The sequence below is a fragment of the Ahaetulla prasina genome, chromosome 1 (assembly GCF_028640845.1).
Source record: "Ahaetulla prasina isolate Xishuangbanna chromosome 1, ASM2864084v1, whole genome shotgun sequence".
In the NCBI taxonomy this organism is placed as follows: Eukaryota; Metazoa; Chordata; class Lepidosauria; order Squamata; family Colubridae; genus Ahaetulla; species Ahaetulla prasina.
The window spans coordinates 324,785,426-324,811,992 of record NC_080539.1 but is presented as its reverse complement, the minus strand read 5'-3'; the positions used below and the strand labels follow the sequence as shown (position 1 = coordinate 324,811,992).

The window sequence follows — 26,567 nt, the reverse complement described above, 5'->3', positions numbered from 1 at the left end:
AGTGAAGTGGGGAAGGTAATTGTCAGTTATTGAACTAATACATATATCCCTTGCAAGAAAGTGCAGGTTGTCCTTGCATTTTGCAAGAGGAGCATAAAAATTTTCAGAAGAGTATGTACAAAGGTTTTCAATACTTGTGGTTAATTAACTGATTGACTAATTCCCCCCCCCCAAAAAAAAACATCATTGGGGGGAACTTGTCCTATTGACATCATTTTATGGCTTGGTATTTCCCAGTTGCTGACAAAGCAGAAAACATAAATTCCTAGAAATCGGTTTTTGAAAAGAAAAAAATCCTGAAAGAATAATAGCCATCTTTCAGCTTGGTGAGCATTCATTACAGAATTTGAATACAAAATTCAAAGAAGCCTTTGTTATGTTACTTGAGATAGATAAATCCAACCTTTTCATTACCTCAGATAGGAAGACACTTGCTTTTGGTTGGTATCAAAGGTGATTTCTATTTTTGCCAAAAAAGTTATTCAACAGTTTTTTTCATTTTAGCCTTTTCTGTGGTATATGTAAACTTCTGAGGGATCTCTTGCACCATGGAGAGCTCCCATGGTAGTATCATCAAGAGTAAATTGGAGTCTTAGGTACCCAGGGATAACTCTCTGTATATGTTTCCCCTTAATAGGTAGAATTATTCTTTAATGAAATAACTCTCACAATGTTCAGTAAATGTTTTAAGATAAACAAAACATTTTTACATTTCTGTAAAAACATTTTTCCGCTTCTGTGTAATCCTGTGGTAGAAATATTTTGCCAGAATGTTATTGGTATCTTGAAGTTTGGGAATATACATATTGAAACTCTTTCACTGCAGCATGTATACAGAAGTGTAGACATTCTACAAGGCAATTGCGTAGAGGCAGACCTATATCCTACTATACACTGTAGTGAATGTTGTGCCCAGATTTCAGCCAGTTGCTTTGTTTAACTTTCTTTCCAAGAAAAACAAAAAAGTCTAGTTGTATCTTGACAATGTGGGATTCTCACATTGGACTCTACAACCAGTGTAAATAGAACACAATCTGTAATATCACTGAGTTTTTTTCTCCTCTAAATCATTTAGGATGTGGGACAGTTTTTGACATCCACTTAGGTCTATCTCTACAAACTTCGGCAATATACTGGTTTTTCTGCATATTTATCCCGCTTGTTACAATGATCATGATTTTACTGATCCTAAGTGCTAGTACTGATACTCTTTCTCTCTGTTATAGCATCACCAAGAAACTGAGTCTAATAGGGCTACACCCAAAAGAACATCTCTGATTCTTACTGTCAGCAGCTGGTACTATATTCTGTGCAATAAAATTAATGGGCAATTGGCAGAATTCTTTGGAGAGAGAAAAAAATTATAGTAGTGAAAAATCGACAGATTTAGATTACAGATGCAGATATTTTAAAGGGAAAAGGACCCTGGTTGCCATACTATTATTGCATTTTGTGTGTTCCATCCCCCATATCTTTGTACTTTAAAGGTTTTTTTTCTGTAATAAATTGAAATATGGCAAGTTAAAAATACAATATTTAACAGTTAAATGAAGTTAAAAAGAAATGGAGAAGTTTGAAATGACCAGATCCATTACTGATAAAAAAATTTAGAGAAAAAATTATCTTCTTTAAATGATCTCTGGAGGCCTTTTTTATTGTGTTGAAGCTACAACTCAGAAAATATTAAGATAGGAATTAAAAATTGCCTTTTGGATAATTTTTTCTTTTGGTCCAGTCAGGTGACAGTACCTATGAATCATGGCTGATTTTGAAAACTAAGCAAGGTAGGATGCTGGAGGATCCACCAGGATATCTTAAAACTATAGATTAGAATAGGAATTTGGGGGGAAAAAACCCCTAAGAAAAAGTGCCAAACCGGTTTCATATATGACCATGATGTTGCCAGGAATCAGGTATGATTTGAAAAAGAATTTTACTCCTTTCTTTCAGGCAGAGTCTGAAAAGAAAATTGAAAGCAATTTCCTCAGACCCACAGATGGAAGGGATCCTGTCCAAAGTATGGTAAAGTATTTGAATACGAAGGATTACTGTCATTCAAAGTAATAAAAACAATTAAAGCAAAACCCCAAGGCTTATTTCAATATTTTGGTTCCCTCTTCACATTCCTGCTTATTTGGCCTGTGGATGGGAAAAAAACAAAGAATGACTGACATGGATTAAGGTAGCAAACATTCTGCTAGCCTCTCAACAACTTAAAAGATAAACAGCTACAGTGAATCTTTCAGCTGGAATCTCTTCTTAGCCTTTATTTAATACTGATTAATTGACTTTATTTAGATTGATTGATGAATGGATTTTATATTCCAAGTTGCTCAAGACATTATATATAATTTTGGCTTTTCCTATGGATTATTGTCACAACAATCCTGTAAAGCGTCGTAGAGAAAGATAGTGATTGGCATAGGGATACCCATAAGTTTTGATGCAAAGAGATATCATTTGTGCAAGCCAGAGTCATTTGTCCAATCTTCTTCTGACTGAGTATCTTAACAGTACTGGAAATTAGGCATACTTGTTACTCCCTCTCTCCAATAAACATTTTCCCCTTATGTTCAATTGGTCAGAATGTTTGTGGCTTGAGAGACAGGCATATAAAGGGAGAGACCCAGTTTAATCTGATAAAGTATGCCAAGTCTCTTTGATGTTGTTCTTGTGTTCTAGATTCCCTTTCGGTATCAGATTGAAATGATCTTTATTTAATCATAATTAAATTTGTCTGTTCGAATGTAATTTTTAAGAGGAAATGTCTCACAAACACTCTTGGGAATATGCAGTGATATTTGTGATAGTGAATATATTTTGTATTTTATGTTTAGCATTTTGGTGAATCTGGTGTTTGATTCTTATAGTTTTTGATGTTGTTCTTGTGTTCTAGATTCCCTTTCGGTATCAGATTGAAATGATCTTTATTTAATCATAATTAAATTTGTCTGTTCGAATGTAATTTTTAAGAGGAAATGTCTCACAAACACTCTTGGGAATATGCAGTGATATTTGTGATAGTGAATATATTTTGTATTTTATGTTTAGCATTTTGGTGAATCTGGTGTTTGATTCTTATAGTTGTTGAGATACTGTTCCGTTTTATGAGCATTTGGATGGGCTGGTGCATGAGAATGATTCTGTTGTCCAAGTCATAGTTTCATAGTGAATGTACAGATCCAACTGCCTTTCAAGTCCCTAGGTATCAATAGTAATCTTGTTTTAAAGTTAATTTTCTGAGAATGGTACAGGGCTACATGTGGCGTAATACTACTTCTTTAGAATATATAGCAGAACATAATAAAGTATAATAATATATAGATCTAAGAGATGGATGATGGAGGGAAAACTAATATTAGCCTATGCCCTGTTCAGGTATATAACCCAGGGATGCATGGGAGAAAAAGAGGATTCATTCAACCCTTTTTATATGAGATTAGTTAAAGAGGGGGGGGGAACATTCTGTTGCTTCAGAGAAGAAGGCAACCCTAACCTATAATGAAACCTTTGAGAGGTATGTTGGTGGAGCCAACTGTTATCTGACTCTTTCAGATACCTACAGCCAGGTTTCCACAGCTACATTGAGGAGTCTGCTAACAGATTTTATCCTGATGCATGAGACGTCCAAAATAATCTGAGTTCCACATGCCACCTTTCCAGATACACTAGCTCTATAAGTTTGTTTGTTTGTTTTTAAGTAAAGAAGGAAATAGCCATGGTGAAGATAAATTAAAAGTTTATAAAGTAGCATTTTTGAAGCATTTATCTAGAAGGAATGACAATGCTGCCTTTGAAATAAGGTATTAGTCAATTGCTCAGTTTAAATTTGCTCTTCTCTTTCCTGTTCTTTTATTCTCTTACTTGAACAGATGAAGTCAGACTGGGTGTTTCTTGTATTCCTTTAAATACCAAGAAGACAACAAAAGATATTTAAAACAGCTCACACTGATGTAGTTGATACTTGTGGGAGGGAAATGTACCAAAATGTGCCCTTTTCTAGAATGTATCAGTCCTTACACCTTCTTGGAAAATACAAAGGGCAAAATAATAATGGGGGAAAGCCATAAAATATAAAGAGAGAGAAATTCTAGATAATAGTATACCCTTTTTCTGTGTCACTCTCTGTCATTTGAACATGCTTTCCCAAAGTTTGAAAGCATGTGTAAAAGACTGAGAAATGTGCATCTGACGTATCTAGTTTGTGGATTTTTTTCTTTTTTGGAACAACAAAGCAACATTCTTCCCTCCCCCTCCCTTCTTGTTCTAAAAGAGAGGGAGGGAGGGAGGGAGGGAGAGAGAGAGAGAGAGAGAGAGGGAGAGAAAGTTTTGAGAATTTTACTTTTCTATTCACTGTAGTCCTGGCCAAAGTAAAGCCCTCTTTTACATTGACGTCAAGATCTTTACTAAGATTAGGGTTTCATTTCTCTATTGCAGCAATTAGCCAGGGAATGTATAAAAGGCTTGAGGGAACCAAGCGAGGACTCCAGAGGAAAAGCACTTTGTACCACAGGCAGATAGCGAGAGGCAGAGAGACGGAAGAGTGGCAGGGAGAGAGGCTGAGCAGAGCCAGCCCAGCCAGCGAGGGAAGAGCAGAAAGTTTGTGTGCAAAGACTTTCCTCTAGAGCCCTCCCTTGACAGGAAAAAAAAAAAGTATTATTTCACCTGATAGCTCCGGTAATAAAAGAATGAGAAAACTACTGAAATAGGAGAAATTAGAGGAAAGTTAGCCTGTTCCGTTTCAATTTTAGAATTACAGGCAATTGGCAGCCCGGCTGTCTCTCTCCCTCCCTCCTTCTCTCTCTCTGTTTAGAGGACTGCAAAGGGCTTCTGGCTACGTAAAAACAACAGTAGTTTGAGTTAGAGTTTTTGAAAAATTAAAAGCAGCTCAGGGTGGAAAAACGTTCATGTTGGCGTGGTGCTTCCCTTTTTCTTTTTTTCTTTTTCTTTTAAGCGGCTCTACTGAAGTGAGAACTGAGCCAACTTTGAAAGAGAGCTAACGGAGCACTATGAATTTTTAAAAAGCCCCTTATGTTTTATCATTTTTTATTATTATTGTTTTTCATGAGGGCACACAAGGTATGAAAAGGGAACTCAGAGGAACCCTTTGAAGAAGAAGAAGAGCAAGCAAGATGGGCTTGTTAAGCATTGACCTGTTGATCACACTTCAGATCCTGCCGGTTTTTTTCTCCAACTGCCTTTTCCTCGCCCTCTATGACTCGGTGGTCCTCTTGAAGCACATGGTGCTTCTTCTGAGCTGCTCCAAGGCTGCACGTGGTGAATGGCGAAGGATGCTCACATCAGAGGGCTTGCGCTGCGTCTGGAATAGCTTTCTCCTAGATGCCTACAAGCAGGTAGGTTTGTGGACAGGCATGGGCTGAACACCAGATATCTGAAGAGAGTCCTTGGACTCCACTGCAGAGAGGAGAAGGTATTAAAAATAGCATGTGTGTGAAGTTGATATACCGCTTATTAAATGAAAACAGGAGTTGTAAATATTACTACCCTCGGTATTCAGTGCAGAATGTATTAAGTTGTCATCTAATTTTGGCACCATCTCATTTGTTTCAGTGTTGTTTTATTAAGAGATATACATTCATATTCTAATTTATTTGCTTGGGTCTAGCTATTCTGTTTTTAAAACCTTTTCTGTAGAGATCACTTCCTGAGTAATTAATAGCACTGTATTAAGGTCTCAGAGATTGCACTATTACTTTTATTGATGATTTTCTTTGTGCCCTCCAAACACTTCTTTTCTAGTGCATATTAAAACTCTCTCTCTCACACACACACACAGAGTGAGTGACAAATTTTCCTGTCTGTCCTTTGGGAATATAATGGTAAATTTAGGTGAGTCCAAAGATATGTAGAACTTCAGACTTAGCAGACAAATTTCTCATACTGCCAGCTAAAATTAACCAATCCTGAGAATATACGTATTGTCACTATTAAAAATGGTAGGCAGAATTAATAGGAAATCAAACTTCTTCACCTCACTTATTTCCATCTGCAAAATGGAAGTAGCCATACACTGTTTTTCTGGCCCAATTTCCATTTTGCCGATGGAAACAGTGAAGTGGGGAAGGTAATTGTCAGTTATTGAACTAATACATATATCCCTTGCAAGAAAGTGCAGGTTGTCCTTGCATTTTGCAAGAGGAGCATAAAAATTTTCAGAAGAGTATGTACAAAGGTTTTCAATACTTGTGGTTAATTAACTGATTGACTAATTCCCCCCCCCCAAAAAAAAACATCATTGGGGGGAACTTGTCCTATTGACATCATTTTATGGCTTGGTATTTCCCCAGTTGCTGACAAAGCAGAAAACATAAATTCCTAGAAATCGGTTTTTTGAAAAAGAAAAAAAAATCCTGAAAGAATAATAGCCATCTTTCAGCTTGGTGAGCATTCCTTACAGAATTTGAATACAAAATTCAAAGAAGCCTTTGTTATGTTACTTGAGATAGATAAATCCAACCTTTTCATTACCTCAGATAGGAAGACACTTGCTTTTGGCTGGTATCAAAGGTGATTTCTATTTTTGCCAAAAAAGTTATTCAACAGTTTTTTTCATTTTAGCCTTTTCTGTGGTATATGTAAACTTCTGAGGGATCTCTTGCACCATGGAGAGCTCCCATGGTAGTATCATCAAGAGTAAATTGGAGTCTTAGGTACCCAGGGATAACTCTCTGTATATGTTTCCCCTTAATAGGTAGAATTATTCTTTAATGAAATAACTCTCACAATGTTCAGTAAATGTTTTAAGATAAACAAAACATTTTTACATTTCTGTAAAAACATTTTTCCGCTTCTGTGTAATCCTGTGGTAGGAAATATTTTGCCAGAATGTTATTGGTATCTTGAAGTTTGGGAATATACATATTGAAACTCTTTCACTGCAGCATGTATACAGAAGTGTAGACATTCTACAAGGCAATTGCGTAGAGGCAGACCTATATCCTACTATACACTGTAGTGAATGTTGTGCCCAGATTTCAGCCAGTTGCTTTGTTTAACTTTCTTTCCAAGAAAAACAAAAAAAGGCTTGAGACATTAATATTTGGTGGATTCACTGGGCTGACATTTTTGTCCCAACAGACAGAATGTATTGGTGTTAAAAAAGAATCAGAGAATCAGATTTTATAAGTATTTAAAATTGACCTATATTAAAATTTTACCTGGAGTAGTAAAATACCCCCCCCACACACACACAAACACACTAGTTATCTTGTTTGAAGTCACACATACCACAACACTTTTTGAAGTAGTATAAATCCTGACTGTTTTGAACTGTGCACTTGAGGGAAGGCCTCCTATTAGTATCAGGTGCTCATCATTCTGCTGAGGAGAATTATGTAATATATCATAGTGGCTTTAATATAATAACTTGTAAAATATATTTTGTAATCCTGAATCCCTTTCTCCAATGTAGTTTACAAGAAATGCAGCCTAGGTTTCTTGAATACTAACAGTTCCAGTAGCTGGGCAAGCAAGCAAATATTTCCCTTGGACAAATAATAGTATCTTCACCATTATGTTATTAAAACTCCTCTGTCCAGTTCTTTAGTTCTTCCTGCTCCTATTCTGTAATATATTAATAAACACCTGTTGGTCAATGCATTCTTTGAAGCAATTTTTTTGCATCTTAAATTTTAAAGCGTTCTATTAAGAAACAGTTATACAAACAATATTTTGATTAATACCCAACTTTGATACATAGATGAACATATGAAAAATATTTCCTTGGAAACGTGCATATTCTAAATATGACCCCCATTCAATTTCTTCTATTTTATTTTTACCCTCACAAAAGATAACCATTTTTGCAGCAGACACAAAGACTATCATTCATAGAAGTACTGGAGGTGAGATTTCTTTGAAGGTCATTGTATTCTGCAAGATACTTATGGGAGAACAAAACAAAGGTCGATATTAGACAAGATGAGCAAAGAATATAATTTAATAACTCCCAGTGATTTTTGTGTGAAAAGAACATACGTATTACAAAGGGATAGCTGTATTTTATTATTTATTTATTTATTTATTTATTTATTTATTTATTTATTTTATTTTATTTTGTCATAACAGTATATATAAGCATAAGCATGAAAATAACTATATAATATATAAGCATATCAATGAGCATAAGTATGTAATAACTATATTAATTGGATATAATGAAAGGAATCAATAGGACAAGAACGGTAAGCACGTTTTGTGCTCTTATGCATGCCCCTTATAGACCTCTTAGGAATGGGGTGAGGTCAATAATAGAGAGTTTTTGGTTAAAGCTTTGGGGATTTTGAGAAGAGACCACAGAGTCAGGTAGTGTGTTCCAAGTATTAATAACTCTGTTACAGAAGTCATATTTTCTGCAATCAAGATTGAAACAGTTAACAATGAGTTTAAATCTATTGTTAGCTCTTGTATTATTACCCTAGAGCAATAAGGAGAAGAAAGGATGATGTACTCTGCTTGAGTCTTATTTTCATAAAGTGTTTCCATTTTCTACTCAACCGCATCACTAATGAGTTCAAGCAAAGCCCAGCTAACCTATTCCACAGTCACCATAGTCAGGCTATTCAGTTGCCTGTCAGAAAAAATAATGCTTTGTTTCCACTACTAATGGTAGCAGAAAACCAAGAATCTGTTTTCAGATTGTCAGTAGATCGTGCCAATTAGCTGGCCAATGGAAGAAGCCAATGGCATTTCCTCTGGCTCTGCAGAATTTTTGCATTTGATAGTTTCTTGCTGCCATACAGTAGATCAGGGGTATCCAAACTGGGCAGCTTTAAGATTTGTGGACTTCAACTCCCAGAATTCCTCAGCCAGCTTCACAAGTCTTAAAGTTGCCAAGTTTGGATACCCCTGCAGTAGATGTAGGTTACTTGTCCTGCTCCAGTCTAAAAAAAAACATGCAACAATCTATGTCAAAATATTTTAAATTGGATATTTGATGAACCAAATGGAATAATCTTCCTTATTAAAGGTACCCAGGTACCCAGTCTTGAAATACTCTTGGATCTGATATTGAAATGACGATAAAACATTTCTATTAGGTTAAAGAAACTTCATAATTGCTATCCTATCTAGAGAAAGCTGAGTTAACTATAGTGACATATGTATTTGTAATGTCTATGTAAGGTCACTGTAATATGATACATAATGAACTGTTCTTAAAGTTAGTTTACAAGCTACAATTGGCTGGAAGAATGTTTGTGGGTGCTAGTTACTCAGATTTTATTATATCTATTCAACAGTGTTTATATTGGAGACCTCTACCTCCAGGCCTAATGCAAAATGCTGTTTTCCTTTAAAAAATACTTCAGACCATGTAAATTGAAAGATGGTCTGTATTTTTTCAATCTCTGGCGGCATTAAAATCAGCATCAATTATTATACTCTGATCCATCATAAGATCCCTTGGTAGTAGACATCCAAGACAATGATTTTTCTTTGGTGGCCCTATGCCTTAGGAAGTCTTTTCCTATCACTGTAATCTTTAAATACTTTTTCTGTTCTGCATTTTAGACTCAATATCAAAATACTTATCTACTGCTATATTTTATTCATTTGATTGTATCATCTTGTTAACTCCCTTGTGAGAGCAGGGTGCCAAGAAAGAAAGGCTAAAAGCTTTAAAATAAATCAATACTTTATACATCTCATTTTGCACTGGAACATCCTAAAATGTGTATGAATATGATTTAGAATAGCACAGCAAATTAACTAAAAGCAACTGAGTGGATGTTCAGACTATATTGAGAGATGGGTAATTAACACTGCACTAACACCTGTTCTGAGTTGAGCACTTGTCTCTTCCCTTCTCTTCAGGCTATCTCTGTCCGGAGCAAAAAGAAGGAACTTAGTGGTTTTGTTAGAAAGCTGTCATAGCGGGCAAACTCCGTTAGAAGCCATGCTGAAATTAAAATTCAAAGTAAAATAAGTTTACTTACTGGCCAATACAATATGGAACTATTTGTTGTTAAAACTGCTACTTACAGATTATGTTTCATTATATAGAGTTACTGATGATTGCCTTCTGTTTGCTCAATTTTTTTCCTTTGGGTATCCAGCTTTAGTAAGTACTTTCTACATCGAACTTTGTTGAACTTTGCTTTCGATTTTGAACACCTGTCAGGTTCAATGGAGTTGTGTTTTGCACTGTTCCCTCCTTATCATTTGAAAAGCAGCCCCAGGAGGCAAGCACATCCTATGTTGCATAGAGTGGTTCTTTATAACAGGGCTAATTATCATAATGAGAGTTAATAGAGTTTATAGGGTTTATAACACTGGGTCACGTCACATTTTAGAAGAACAGGTCAAAGAAAGGCTTGTTTCTAAGAGCACTACATATACTTGCTCCAAAAGATACTAAACTATTAAAATGGAAAAGGCAGTTGTATTTTATCATATATTATGAAAACATAACACTGTGGCCCTTCCCAGCTGTTGTATATGTGCAAGATATCCACACTTCTTGTCATTTCTATAGATCATCCAATACAGGCTTAGTGCCACCATCTTGGACCTGTATGTAGAATATATGTTTAGAAATTATACAAACAATATTCAAGCCATTGCTGGTCTTTTGTGGAAGCTGTAGATGAGGTAATGTCACCATTTTCATAAGATTGTGCTTCAACCATGCCTGGAATCTCACTTTATAAATTCCAGGGATAAAGATAGGAATAACATTCAGCAAAAATTCATTTTCAGGGATGCTATCATTCTGTGATTGCATAAATTGCATGGCATGTATAAATGTCCAGTTTTATAACAATTGCAATGTCTCATGCTAAGTGGGAGGTTAGAAAATAAAAGTATTGGTTGAATCTTTATTTTATGGATAGGTGATGAAAAGGATATGATTCTTAGTAGAGAATGCAAGGAATCCAAAGGTTCATGCAATATACAGTACACTGAAAGTTCCTTTCTTTGATCTTCAGATCTGTATGAATTTTCCTGAAATCCCAAAGATATTTTTTTCTGCTCCTTTGCAAATAAAGAGTCATTCAGGCTTAAACTGGAATTTCATATAAATATGAAGTATAAAATATGATCTTTTCCTGGACCAGACCAAACGCCCATCTATTCCAGCACCCTATTTGGTCAGAGACCTCTGGGAAATCCACCAAAGAGAAGAGAAGCCAACGCTTTCTGCCTTTCTTATCTTTGAGCAACTGGTGTTTCATAAATGTAGAAAAATAGGATGCTGGCTATTTTACTATTCTATAATGGTCAGCATGACCTCAAAAGCTGACTTCGTAGTTAGAAGTAGAAGTACATTAACAGGAATCAAACCCATGATTTTCTGCACATGAAGCATGTGTTATATTACATCTACAGGAAAATTTTTAATAGATTTTAATCAATACTATGATCCTATGGAATATTTGGCAGTACAGCCACTTTATTTCTGGTTCAGTGATACTGTAGAGGGCTAAAGTAAACAAGGAATCATTGTAAATCATGTTAGCATGTAAATGTTGTACCTTGATGAAGGTATCTTTTCTTTTATGTACACTGAGAGCATATGCACCAAGACAAATTCCTTGTGTCACACTTGGCCAATAAAAAAATGCTATTCTATTCTATTCTGTTCTGTTCTGTTCTGTTCTGTTCTGTTCTGTTCTGTTCTGTTCTGTTCTGTTCTGTTCTATTCTGTTCTATTCTATTCTAGCAGAAACCCAGGAACTTGAGGATAGGCATTAGTAGAAACTCTCTTATCACCCAGAGTTTCAAATTCCCTACTCACTTTGAGGTTAAGGTGCCTTGCACCATATTACATACCAAAGCTTTTAAAAGAGAAAAAACTCAGCTTTATACTTCCACTATATTTATTAATTTGTAATGAAATCAAATGCTGGATTAATTGAAGATGGGCACTAGCTAGATGCCATTTTTTCATGGTTCCTTATTAATCAGAGGGAGCACTGATTAACTAGGAATTATGGTATTTTTTAAATTTATGCTAACTTTTGTTCCAACATTGAGGAACTATACATAAAGCAATCTCCATCTTCCCCCACAACAACAGGTAGATTGGGCTGGGAAAATATGATTGACCCAAAGGTGAACTTTCATGGCAGATGGTGGAGTTGAATGTAACTCTCTGTTACAACTTCAACATACTAATGTCTATACCAGATTAGCTCTCAAATGGCAATGTTGAGGACATTTGTGGGTCAGTGCAAAGGTTTCTGAGGATTTCTGAAGTAAAAAATGGTATCTTAAATTATAGTTTTATTTTAAGAACTAGAGCCAGGAGGTCAAGAAACCTGATACAGCTGGGTGAAGAGAAAGTGCAGCATATATAGCTTACGTTTTTGTTTATATATGATTAGAGGTTACTATGATTCTTCTTACAGCTTTTCATGGTTTACTGAAAGCCCTACAATGATTGCAGATACCTCAAACAATTCCTGAGTCAGAAATACTACTTGAGGGTCTTGTTGACACAAGATCAAGTTGATCCTCATCTAATCTGACAGTTAGAACAATTAATCAGTGGAACAACTTGCCTGCAGAAGTTGTAAATGCTCCAACACTGGAAATTTTTAAGAAAATGTTGGATAACCATTTGTCTGAAATGGTGTAGGGTTTCCTGCCTAGGCAGGGGGTTGGACTAGAAGACCTCCAAGGTCCCTTCCAACTCTGCTGTTGTTCTTGTTGCTGTTGTTGTTGATAATAATAATAATAATAATAATAATAATAATAATAATAATAATAATAGATCAGGAATTAAATTGTGTTCTCAAGGTACAAAGAAGCCTTTTATTGAAATTTAACCTAAAGTGCATTAAGTCAGTGAAAGGTTGCAGCATAAATTTACTTAAATGGGTGTACTTTTTTCTCTCATGGTTTGTAAGGCTTCCAGGATTTCCGTAGTATGGGTGCACCCTGTATTATTATTACTATTATTATTATTATTATTATTATTATTATTATTATTATTATTATTATTATTATTATTATTATTAATAATAATAATAATATCAGAGTTGGAAGGGACCTTGGAGGTCTTCTAGTCCAACTCCCTGCCCAGGCAGGAAACCCTACACCATTTCAGACAAATGGTTATCTAACATTTTCTTAAAAATTTCCAGTGTTGGAGCATTTACAACTTCTGCAGGCAAGTTGTTCCACTGATTAATTGTTCTAACTGTCAGGAAATTTCTCCTTAGTTCTAGGTTGCTTCTCTCCTTGATTAGTTTCCACCCATTGCTTTTTGTTCTACCCTCAGGTGCTTTGGAGAATAGTTTGACTCCCTCTTTTTTGTGGCAATCCCTGAGATATTGGAACACTGCTAACATGTCTCCCCTAGTCCTTCTTTTCATTAAACTAGACATACCCAGTTCTTGCAACCATTCTTCATATGTTTTAGGCTCCAGTCCCCTAATCATCTTTGTTGCTCTTCTCTGCACTCTTTCTAGAGTCTCAACATCTTTTTTACATTGTGGTGACCAAAACTGAATGCAGTATTCCAAGTGTGGCCTTACCAAGGCATTATAAAGTGGTATTAACACTTCGTGTGATCTTGATTCTATCCCTCTGTTTATACAGCCCAGAACTGTGTTGGCTTTTTTGGCAGCTGCTGCACACTGCTGGCTCATTTCTGATTAGGGTATTCTTATGAGAAAAATGTCTGAAGGTCCAGAAGACAATAATACAGCACACAGCACACATCAGCCATGTGTGGCACAAAGAAAACATTAACTCCTAGAAACAGGAGTTCTATTCTACTCTACATTTTATTTCCCTCAGATTTTTTCATAGATATCAATTGGTGCTTACTCTCTTTGAGCCAGAATCTCAGGACCCTTCCACAATTGGATAGCAGCTTTTGACAACAAGTAGTCAAAATTGGCAGTGCTCTATCAAATCCTGTTCCTGTCAATAGCGGCGTTCCCCAAGGCAGCGTTCTTGGACCAACACTCTTCATATTATATATTAATGATCTCTGTGACCATATTATAAGTAATTGTGTTCTCTTTGCTGACGATGTCAAACTATTTAACACCACCAACAATACAGCTACCCTTCAAAAAGACCTTGACTTTGTGTCAGTATGGTCAAAAACTTGGCAACTCCAAATCTCAACCAGCAAATGCTCTGTCTTACACATTGGAAAAAAGAATCTGAACACTAAATGCAAGCTCGATGGACATTACCTTACAGATGACCCCCACCCTGTTAAAGACCTTGGAGTTTTCATATCAAATGATCTAAGTGCCAAAGCCCACTGCAACTACATCGCAAAAAAGTCTTTAAGAGTTATAAACCTAATCTTGCGTAGCTTCTTCTCCAGAAACACTACACTACTAACCACAGCATATAAAACATTTGCTAGACCAATTCTTGAATACAGCTCACCTGTCTGGAACCCATACCTCATTTCAGACATTAATACAATTGAACATGTCCAGAAATATTTTACAAGAAGAGTTCTCCACTCCTCTGATTACAACAAAATACCTTATGCCACCAGACTTGAAATCCTGGGTTTAGAAAACTTAGAACTCCGCCGCCTTCGACATGACCTGAATTTAACTCATAGAATCATCTATTACAATGTCCTTCCTGTTGAAGACTACTTCAGCTTCAATTACAACAATACACAAACACACAATAGATTTAAGCTTAATGTTAACCGCTCCAATCTTGACTGCAGAAAATACGACTTTTGTAACAGAGTTGTTAATACTTGGAATACAGTACCAGACTCTGTGGTCTCTTCCTAAAATCCCCAAAGCTTTAACCAAAAACTGTCTACTATTGACCTCACCCAATTCCTAAGAGGTCTGTAAGGGGCCTGCATAAGAGTACAACCGTGCCTACCGTTCCTGTCCTAATGTTCCCTTTCATTATATCCAATTAATATAGTTATTACATACTTATGCTTATATATATGCTTATATATCGTATAGTTATTACATGCTTATGCTTATGTATACTGTTGTGACAAATGAATGAATAAATAAGTAAATAAAGAATGGAAGAAAAACCCAGCAGCCAAGAGTAATTGCCCTGGTTTGGAACATCACTATCAAATTGTCAAAGGGCAACTCTTTTTACAGGTGCTGGTATGTATAAAGAATTTTGTTGGAGGTGGACAAGGGGGCAAGCCAACATGTTTTTACAATCTAATTTAGAAGTCCCCTTACCTCTCTCAGTTGAACAATGTGTAACTGATGCTTTCAGAAAAGACTTGAAACTTAGAAGTATTTAAGGAACTGTAAAGAAAACCAGTAAATTATTCCAACAGCGTGGAAAGGATCATTTCAGCTGTCAATAATAACCTTGTAGAACTTCTCCCCGTGCAACACTTTCTATGTTTGTAAATGAAATGTAAAGCATTTCAGTGCCTTAAATTGATATATGATCATAAGCATGTATCCACATGAGGTTCTGTGTAAGTTTGTACTTTTGGAAAGTTGTTAGAATGTGCAAGTCTGAGAAACAGTTCTTGCTTAACATCTATTCATGATTTGTTTCTTAGAGAGAGTATCTCTGCAATACTTTCCTAAATGACATCTCACTAAATCTCACTAATATGAAATATGATGGAATATAGCATCATTGTAGAAACAGTATGTAAAAAGAGAGAGGAAATATTGTAAGGAAGAGTGGGTGGGATTCTTTGTAACACATCTGTCTGACATAGTGGTCAGAGATATTTTGGCAGGCTTTTAGTGCAGGAGAACATAGCCTTTTAGCCTATACCCATTTGATTTCATCATTTTTGCTTATTTTGGCCTGGAATCCAAGGAAGTGTCTTTCCTTCCATTTCATGTGAGAAACTTGTGAAAGAAACTCTCTATTTAAAAAAAAAATCTTCTCCAGTAGTTCTAAGTCCAAAATAGTCATATTGGATGCTTAATTGATAACAATGGCTAACTTCTCCAGAGATGGCATTCAGAGTCATGAACAATGTATATTGCAAGATAATTAATCTTAGTATAATATTCAGGTGAAAATATGAGCAGACAGTTTCTGAAAAACAATTTCTGATATAGAATGGGATCAGTTTATGCCACTTCAAATAATTCACAACTTGCTTGAGTTTCTTTGATACTGTTTTTGAAAAATAATATAATTCCTAACTTGAGAATGATAGTGCCCATTTCAACCTCATTTTTGGTTGAAATAATTAGTTGATCTATGAATAAATAATCATTATATCTAAGCCAGGAATCAGAAACCTGAAGCCCCATTGCTTCCTAATCTTTGGAAATCCTCCATGCAATTTTCAATCGGGTACCAAAAACAATAGAAAGGTTTTCCATCAGGGTCGCGGTGTGGCTCAGGCTGTAAGCTGCCTGCAATTACTGCAGGTTCTAGTCCCACCAGGCCCAAGGTTGACTCAGCCTTCCATCCTTTATAAGGTAGGTAAAATGAGGACCCAGATTGTTGGGAGGGCAATAAGTTGACTTTGTATATAAATATACAAATAGAATGAGACTATTGCCTTACACAACACAATGTTTTGCCTTACACAACACAATATAAGCCGCCCTGAGTCTTCGGAGAAGGGCGGGATATAAATGTAAAAAATTAAAATTAATTAAATTAAATTTGGAAGCAAGAAAAATTCATAAACTGCTAAAGATTCTGAGATTGGCTTAATTTTATTTAAATGTCCCTAAATTCCAAACTTTGTTACCTCTCTACACTTTAGCCATCATCCCCTATAAACATGTTAGATGCAGCCTCTGGCCATCAAAAATTTCAGTCTCGGATTTGAGTCAAGGAAGTTCTGAAGTCTTCATAAAACCATTTGCTCTTCCAGATAAAGCATAAGAAACTTTAGCATTTAGAATAGAATAGAATGGAATGGAATGGAATGGAATGGAATAATAGAATTTTTTATTGGCCAAGTGTGATTGGACACACAAGGAATTTGTCTCTGTGCGTATGCTCTCAGTGTACATAAAAGAAAAGATACGTTCATCAAGAATCATAAGGTACAACACTTAATGATAGTCATAGGGTACAAATAAGCAATCAATATCAATATAAATCGTAAGGATGCGAGCAACAAAGTTACAGTCATACAGTCATAAGTGGAAGGAGATGGGTAATGGGAATGATGAGAAGATTAATAGTAGTGCAGGTTTAGTAAATAGTTTGACAGTGTTGAGGGAATTATTTATTTAGCAGTGATGTCACTGGGGGAAAAACTCTTCTTATGTCTAATTGTTCTGGTGTGCAGTGCTCTATAGCATCATTTGTAGGGTAGGAGTTGAAACAGTTTATGTCCTGGATGTGAGGTATCTGTAAGTATTTTCACAGCCCTCTTTTTGACTTGTGCAGTATACAGGTCCTCAATGGAAGGCAGGGTTGATAGGAATTGTTTTTTCTGCAGTTCTAATTATCCTCTGAAGTCTGTGTCTGTCTTGTTGGGTTGCAGAACCAAATTTAGAACCACTGTGTGGCTATCATAAGGAATCATTTGAACCATTGGGGGACAGAGATGTAGTGATTCTAGCCTCTGGTAAGGGCAAGGAAATGCCATTTTGGGAAAAAAAATATTTCCACTCATAGTTTCCAGCGTCTGGCTCTTTAGAGGTGTACTATATACAGGAATAGAGGTGTATTATATACAGGAACTGTATATAATAAATAGGGCCACTGAAGAGCACAGCAAGAGAAAAAAACAACACAATAGCAGCTACGAACTGTTCTCGTGCCAGTGGCTGTGAAGATTTGAATGAATCATTGTGAAATGACAGACTACTAAGAACTTGGATGTCTGTGAATGGAACAAAATAAAAAAAGTAAATCTTCAAATATTTCTGACTGCTCAAAGGAATTCTGAATATAACTCTAATATATTATGTCTGGGTTTAAATGACTGGTGCCCATTGATTATTTGGCAACATCTCTTTTCTGCAAGGAACTGACACAGTCTGACAGTCTAACCCCTATGAAGAATTTGAAAAGACTTAAAGTTGCTCCTTAAAGAGGGAGAAAATTGTGTAAAGGGTAGACTATTTTGTTCATGAACGCTACACTGGCAATTCTAATTCTAGTCAATGATTTATGAATCAGACTCTTGTCTCCCTGCCTTTGACACCTCATTTTTCACTCTGCCTACATAAGCAAGCCAATCATGGTCTTGCTACTTAATATAATATTAAAGAGGAATTCCTTAGACTTAAAGTTTAAATAAAACTGCATATTAAACTGTATTTACAAAGCAACTTTCATCTAGTAGAGTAATGACTATGATCTAGGCCAGAAGATCCCAATCTTGGCAAATTGAAGACATGTGGACTTTAACCCCCAGAATTCCTGAACCAACTGGCTGGGGAATTCTGGAAGTTAAAAGTCCACGTGTCAAGTTATCAAGATTGGAAAACACTGATCTAGGCAGCCAAATTATCTATTGCTAATCGGTAAGATTCAACTGGGTTTTGATATGAATTCAATTAGTCCTGAGACAAATAAATGATAGTGTGACTTCATTGATGTGTAATTGGCTTATGGAACTTACTTCCACTAGATTTGATGATATTTAGATGTATGTAAAGAAAAAATGAGGAATTTACCAGAAGCTGTCGGTATAAACGAAATGTGTCCCAGTGCAATTTAAAACTATGTAACCACAGCTTACCTTGTAACAATAAAATCAATAAATTAATTATGCATTCATCCTTTTCACTGGACAATCTTCAGTGGAGTGAAGGAGAGAAATCAAAGAAAGCATGGATAGCTTGAACTGCTGCTTTCGGTTCAAAAGAGCTAGTGGTGGGAGAGCAACATCCTATCTTCCCTACAGAGGAGAACTTGGTGAGACAGAAATTCAATCCCATTTTCATAGAGCTCCATGTAACTAGCTTGCTAGAAAAGAAGTCCATGGTAATAGAAAAAGAAAGCTGGAGCCAGAAATATTGCGTGTGAGTGAAATTTCCTGGGTTTGCTTCTCAGAACTGCTCTCTTGCTGCCTTTGTCTGTAATTTCAAAAGAAGTTTGGCAGAGAAATATTTTTTTTAATTTATTTATTTTGGATGACATTTCACCGCGGCGCATTGTAAGGTATTTTTCCGAGAGCTAATTCCACCCACTTCAGTAATGAATGACAACAACAAAGAAACCAAACAGTCCTTCGAAATGGATGTCAATCCCATCTCTCAACCTGCTAGAATAAAGATGACCTTTGGGAATGTTACAGCTTCATCAAGACCAATTAGCAGGAGATGCAGCCAGTTGCGTCTAAGCATTAACTACTAGTCAGGATTGGCTTTTTGGAGTGGCTAATGCTAGCACAGAACAAGGCACCGACCTAATTACTCTGTTGCAAGAGCCGAGGAGGCCTTGTGAATGTTTGCTTGGCAAGCCTGTCTCATTAAGGACAATTTTTTCCAACAAACACAAGGACTTCTAACAGAAAAATAATAATAATAATATGATAACCTGTGGCCACAAGATTTCTTTTGCTGATGTGGGAAACTCAGTGATGCAATCCATACTAGGGGATGTCCTGGTTCCTTTCCAGATATGTGATGACATGAAACTGGTATTATTTATTTCCTGAGTCAGTTGTGATCCCTTGATTGAAAGGCACTTGGTAAATATTCCTTTGTTAGAACATAATTAAACCAATGTCTCGGCACCAAGAGGGTTTGATAAATGAAAGAACGATGATAGCAAAGATTCTGGAGATTGAATTTTTCCTTCTTCTTCCAGATTTTAAGTTCCCAATTTGTAAAGAATGTCATTAAATATTGCTTAGTGAAACCTTTAAAATGGAAGTACTATCATATCAGTCTTGCTTTTTATAATTTGGAAAAACAAATAGGAAGCCACAACTGACAGAACTAGTTTTATATTTAATACAAATTGAGAGTCAGTTTGTTCTAGTGATTAAGGCACCAGGCTAGAAACAGGAAGACTATGAGTTCTACTCCTGCCTGAGGCATGAAAGCTGGTTGGGTGACTTTGGACCAGTTAGTCTCTCTCAGCCAACTCACCTCACAATGTTGTTGTTGTGTAGAAAATAGGAGGAAGGAATATTAGGTATGTTTGCTGCTTTGAGTTATTTATAAAAATAATAAAGGTGGGATAAAAATAAAGAAAGAAATAAGTATAGGACAATTCTGGTTTTGATTGAATGGAGTGGTATATTATCTTGGACACATGTAGCATGGTCTAGAACCGGGGTGTCAAACTCAAGTTGTCACAGCAGTGTCATGTGACGTATTGGGACTTTTTTCCCCTTTGCTAAACTGGGCATGGGTGTGGCCAGTGTGTGACGCATCTGGCCCATGGGCCAGGAGTTTGACAGCCCTGGTCTAGAAGCTCACAAGATAACTTAGGTTCAATAGTTTTTCTTCAGCCACAATAAAGTTGTGGGGGGGAAATAGAAGGAAATTATATATGGCATTTTTAGCAAAAATTTCAATAGAAATCAATGAAATAAACAAGATACGTTAAATCATCAATAGCTTTGCCAGGATACAGAACTGAATTTCTTATGGATAATAGTATCTTCATTTTAGCCATATATATATATTACAGAGAGAAAGAGAGAGAATACATCAATGTTCTAATTAGCATGCTAGTTAAGTATGAGCTGAATGATACATCTATTAAGTGGATCCACAACTGGTTTGCAAAGAATACTTTAAAATGTTTGTCATATCCTCATCAAATTAGAGGGAGGTTTTAAATGAGATGGCAAGGAGTGCAATCCTGGACCAGATACTTTCTACCAGTTTTATTAATGACTTGAATGACAAGGTGGTGAAAATGCTTATTAAATCTGGCTATGACATATAATTGGATAAGATAATTAAAACCCTTGAAGAGATATGAAGTTCAAATTGATCTTGATAGAACTGAGAAAAATAGATTCAAAAAAATAGACCAAAAAGGGGAAGTTTTTTTTTTTTTTAATCTAGGAAAATGAAATCAATGCACAGCAATAAGATCAAGGATACATAGCCTGGCAACAGTCCATGTCCAAACGACCTTGAGATTGTAGATAATCATAACCTGAATGTGGGTCAGCGTGTAAAGTGTCTGCAAAATAAATAAATACATGCATACATTCCAGGCTGCATCAATAGAAGTACAATACATTAATCATGATAATCTTTTCATTTTATTTTGAATTAGTCACACTTCACCTCACCTATGCAGTCCAGTTTTGAATACTACACTTTAAGAAGATTCAGACAAATTAAAATGGAACCAAAGAAAAGCAAAGGAAATAATTGGGGAGTTAGAAACTCAACCCTAGGGTGGAAATTAAAGAAATGAAAGTATTTAGCCTTGAGAAAACTAAGGGGATTCATGATAGCAATCCTAAATGAAAAGAGTAGGTGGCACTCTGTTTTCTATAATTCCATTAAAATGATTAAAGACAGATTCTATTGGGACCACATGTAAGTTTTCAATATTTTTACATTAATGTGGCCCAAAATGTGTAATGTTCTCCATACAAGTCCTAAAACTAGATAAAGAGGACCCAATTAAGCATATGAATCAAAAACATTATACTTCTTTATTTTTCTTTACTCGTTAATACCTACTATAGTACTCAATACCATCACAATTTATTTATTGAGGAAAATGATCTGTACTTGATCTGCCTGACAGTGGACTGGTGGAGTCGATACTGCAAATAGTTTAATAATATCATCCAGCCTGGTCAGCATCAACAGTTGATTTTTGTTTTTGTTTTTTTTAAAAAGCCAAGATATGAAATTTTCCAATTATATGTCTTGGACTTACTATTTTAAGAGACTGATTCTTAATCTATTATCTATTAATCTATTATTCTTAATCTATAATCTTAATCTATTATTGATATTAGTATCTATGCAACAGTATAGTATAATTGTTGTCAGCTAACTAATGGAAGACAGGAAGTGCATGCTAGAATTTACTTCTGAATGAGCTCAGAGGCGGAGAAGCGAACAGTTTTTGTTTAATAAGGGGGACAATGCAAGATAAATGGCAGCAAGTCATAATAATTGATTATATTTTTGTTTTAATTAATAGGTGAAACTGGGTGGAGATGCTCCTAATTCCAATGTCATCCACATACCTAATGGCACTGTTGAAAGCAGCAGCAACTGCAGATGGAAAAGCTCCATGGGAAAATATGGTAGTGAATGCCATCTCTTAGACTTTGCCAAATCGGACCGCCCACTTGTAATCAACTTTGGGTCAGCTACCTGACCTCCCTTCACAAACCAGCTGTCTGCCTTTGGCAAGTTGGTGGAAGAGTTCTCTAGTGTAGCTGACTTTCTGTTGGTCTACATTGATGAGGCTCACCCATCAGATGGCTGGGCTGCTCCTGGTATCTCATCTTCATTTGAAGTCAAGAAACATAGGAACCAAGAAGACAGATGTGCTGCTGCTCACCAGCTTCTAAAGAAGTTTTCTTTGCCACCACAGTGTCAGATAGTGGCTGATTGCATGGACAATAATGCCAATGTGGCTTATGGAGTCTCTTTTGAGCGTGTATGCATTATACAAAGACAAAAAATTGCTTACCTGGGGGGGAAAGGTCCTTTTTTCTACAATCTTCAAGAGGTTCAACTTTGGCTGGAGCAAAACTTCAGGAAAAGATGAAATCCAAATTTACCAGATAAGAAGTCAAGAGAACTGTACTTTTAAAATAATGCAAAAAGAAAAGTCGCATTTTGTTTTGAATAGGATTTTTCTGCCTTTGGGGACAAAACAGGCCTAGTAAAAAGTTTAAATGCACAAAGTGGTTACAAACAACAATGAATTCTTAGTAGCTCTCTGAAAAAGGAATTGGGATGTTTTTTCCTTTTCCTTTTTCCCCTTTCATAGAATAAGACTTCTGAGTTTTTTGTGCCATGAGATAGTAGAAGCACCCAAAACCATTATTTTCAGAAGGTTTATGAAGAATGATATATCACACCCTGAGATAAAAATCACTTTCTCCTTCAGAAATCTTCCTGTTACATTCCATCATAGCATGTTCAGAATCGAAAGCTTGCCAGTAATCGTGAAATAATTATTTTAGTTTGTTGTAGTGAGGTACCATTTGGTAGATATTCCGGATTCCAGCATCTTCTATAAATTGGATAGTTAATTGCCTTCTTAATTGCTGAAAATAAGAACTGGTATTCACTCTGCTACAATACTTTTTGTTTTTGCAATGTAGTACAGCTTGCAATTTCAAAATCTTTTACTTTGATTCTAACTCTTTCAGTGCTTCAAAGACAAAGAATTCTGTAAGAGCAGGTTATACCGTAACTCTGCATTGCATGATTAAGCTGAAATATCTCCTAGCAACAGTCATCATGGAAATTACTTGGGCTGTTCTGAATGTTAGTTTATATCTCCCAAAGTGAATTTCTTAATAATTTTGAAGTAGTGAAGACTATTGTGTTTTGAGCCAATTCAGAGAATCTAGCTCAAATGGATTTCTACCATTTGTTGTCTATAAAAGAAATAATTTATGATGAAAAACTTGTCTCAATCAATTGACAGTTTCTTTTGTCTGTCCCAAACCCAATTCTCGGAATTTTGTGGTGAAAGATCACTATTAGACTTACTTTGTCTGGGCCTGGATATATCCAGGGCAGTTGTGCAATCAGGTGTGCAATTGAGTTCTCCTATCCAATTCCTATAACTGTTTTGTGAAAAGCATGCTTCAGTAAATATCACTTATTGCAAAATAAAAAATAAAAAATTAGCTTGTGCTTTCTGCAAGCATAAACTAATTTTTGTCAGTAAGCTCTTCAGGTGAAAACCATTAACACTTGAAGTATTTTCTTTCAACTTAAACTTAGCCTTTAAGCAGTGGTGAAATCCAATTTTTTTACTACCGGTTCTGTGGGCATGGCTTGGTGGGTGTGGCAGGGAAGGATACTGCAAAATCCCCATTCCCTCCCCACTCTGGGGCCAGCCAGAGGTGGTATTTGCTGGTTCTCCGAACTACTCAAAATTTCCGTTACCATTTCTCCAGAACCTGTCAGAACCTCCTGGATTTCACCCCTGCCTTTAAGGGTCATCTCATGGCCACCTCGTTTCTCATTATCCCATTATTTGGGGGCGGGGACCCACAAGGATTTCAGAGGGTGCAAACTACCTGTAAATCTTCATCCTTTGTTGATTCCCACATGAAGCTTTCACCTGGTAGATCATTACAAGGAACATGGAAGTGGCATGGGTTGGTACTTTGTATTGGATCACATAAGGAACAATCATGAGAACATTACCTTGCATTTTTTTTTCTGCACTAATGTCTGAGCGATGTATTGTAAGGTTATCTCTGTGTAAGGAAAAAAAAATATTGTGTGTATCACAATCTTTTGGGAACGTATCCAATATAGAAACAAACTTGTTTTATGTTAATCCTGGATGTATGGATGGAAACTATCAGGCTTACTTGCCTTTTTTTTTTTTTTTACAAATTCAACAACAGTGTAGTTAATATTAGCTGTTAGTGTATAATTTTTTAAACAATATAATTTATTGCATTTGAAAATAGTGCAAGTGGTGTATCTTTCTGTGAGGATAAAGAAGACAAAATGAAAAGGGGCAGACATACTACTTTACTGGGACCGAGATTTTATTCATTAATTAATGTGGTTAGCTTGATGCAATTCTTGTTGATACATTGTTTGCCCTTCAACCCAATAACCTGAAATTAGCTTTTAATCACATTAATTTAATGTGAAACAGATTTCAGCTTTAGAACTGATGAACTGCAGAGCAGTAGAAAGCCAAATTCTTTGTCCACCTTCCATTTAAAAAATAATAATAATTTCCTCTTAAATACTAATTTTGGCCTCATAGCTATTATCCCTCTTCATTTGCCTGTCTCTCTATCCCACCCATTAAATGGATGACAAAAATGGAATGACTGTTAATGAAATAGTTGGGATGTTCGAATTTGGAAGAAGATGACAAAGTGGAATGGTTTTGGGAGAAAGGCTGGGTGGTATTTTCCTGAAAGATCTTCTGCACAAAATGCATTGAAATAAGTAAAGTGAGTAGAGTTAACACAATGGATCCATTTGCTCATTTTTATTCAAAGTACATAAAGATTGTGAAAGAAAAGAGAAGGGGTAAAAGTCCTTTCCTGAGGACAAAACTCAGAGAAGGGCAAGAAAGCATTAACAAGCAATTAAGTTTTCACTGGTTCCTTATAGTACCATTGTTTGGATATTGGTCAGGAATTCTTTTAATACACAATACATATTTTAGATTATGTTCCCCTCTAATGAGAGGATACAAATTTGACAGTGGGGTATGAATGCTATTTTTTCTGTGTCCACTTTTTTCTTTGCTTCTCTTTTACAGGTGTACAACACATGGGCACACAATTATAGAGAAAGATGTCAGAGGAGCTGAGAATGAATGTACTAAAAAGCTGACAGATGGAGGATGAGGAGGTGGCATATGTTGTTACAGTTTGAAAAATTTAAAGGCTTGGTGAAAGTATAGAGGCAGACAGTTGCAGGAAAGTAGTATTTTAATTTAGGATGGGGAGCATTGCTAAAATATGAAATAAGCAATCATTAACATAAATGAAATGCCCATCTTTTCAAACAGTAACCTGTTGTCAGGGACGCAAAACATATTTCTTAGCAAATAATTTCAGTGGCATTCTTTTAAAAATGATCTTCCAGTGAACCAGTTTTCCTAATGTTTCTCTTAAATTGTTTTTTTTTTTAGTTCTCCTTACTTTGCCATTATGACATACAGGTAGTTCTTGACTTATGATTGTAATGGAGCCTGCAATTTCTGCAATATGGCATGTTGATTGTAAGTCCAGGTCACCAGAGGACAGACCCAATTTTAACACCATTTTTGTGGCAGCAATTAAGTAAATGTGGTGGTCATAAAACAAACTCTGAAACCATTAAGTGAATGCTACAGTTATTAAGCGAATGCTGTAGTTCTTAGGTGAACCATTGTCTGCAATGGCAGTTTTTGCTGGAAACCAACCGTAAATGCTGATTTCTGGCAAAAAAAAAAAAGTATAAATCATAGTTGTGTGATGGTAGGACAAATGGCCATAATGTAGGCAAGTTCCCCAATGCGCAAAATACAATTAAGTGACTGTTGGTGGGGGGAGGCGAGACAGTCATCTGTACTTCAAATCTAAATTGCAACATCCATTGTAACTTTTGCTGCTAATTGAATGGTCGTAAGTCAAGGACTAGCTATATAATTTATCAATTGATTGAATATTTCTAGTCATGTTCATTTAATACTTAGGCAGACAGATTCTAGGTGAATTACACTTTGGGATTGCTATCTAATCCACTTAATATAACATTCTGCTTCAGGCAGCATTTTTTATTTAAGATTAGATATCATTTAAGGCTCAGTTCAGAACAATTGTTTTGCTGATGAAGAGGTTTTCCTCTACTGTATATCTAATAATAATTAACTTTTAAACCAGAATGGCAATTTAGAGCTTGAACTGAGTTTATTTGTTAGTCATCCAGGTGCCATAAGACTTCTGGTTGCTTCTGAAATCCCATTCTCTACATATTGACTATGTTTATTCACCCTGCATTTAAACATCTCAAAATGGCAAGTACCTTCTCAGATCAATTGATACA

General features: G+C 35.8%; 1 protein-coding gene across 2 annotated transcripts; it reads left to right on the top strand.

The window, feature by feature from the left end:
* Positions 1–4,347: 4,347 nt before the first annotated feature.
* DIO2 (iodothyronine deiodinase 2) lies at positions 4,348–25,983 on the top strand. Of its 2 annotated transcripts, none has more exons than XM_058162481.1 (2): positions 4,348–5,354; positions 22,012–22,587. In XM_058162481.1, exons 1-2 carry the CDS (start codon positions 5,133–5,135, stop codon positions 22,585–22,587), a joined length of 798 nt encoding a protein of 265 aa, XP_058018464.1. In that variant the 5' UTR covers positions 4,348–5,132. The 2 variants fall into 2 exon arrangements, with proteins under 2 accessions (XP_058018464.1, XP_058018463.1); XM_058162480.1 differs by having other exon boundaries at positions 4,349–5,354; positions 22,012–25,983.
* The last annotated feature ends 584 nt before the right edge of the window (positions 25,984–26,567 follow it).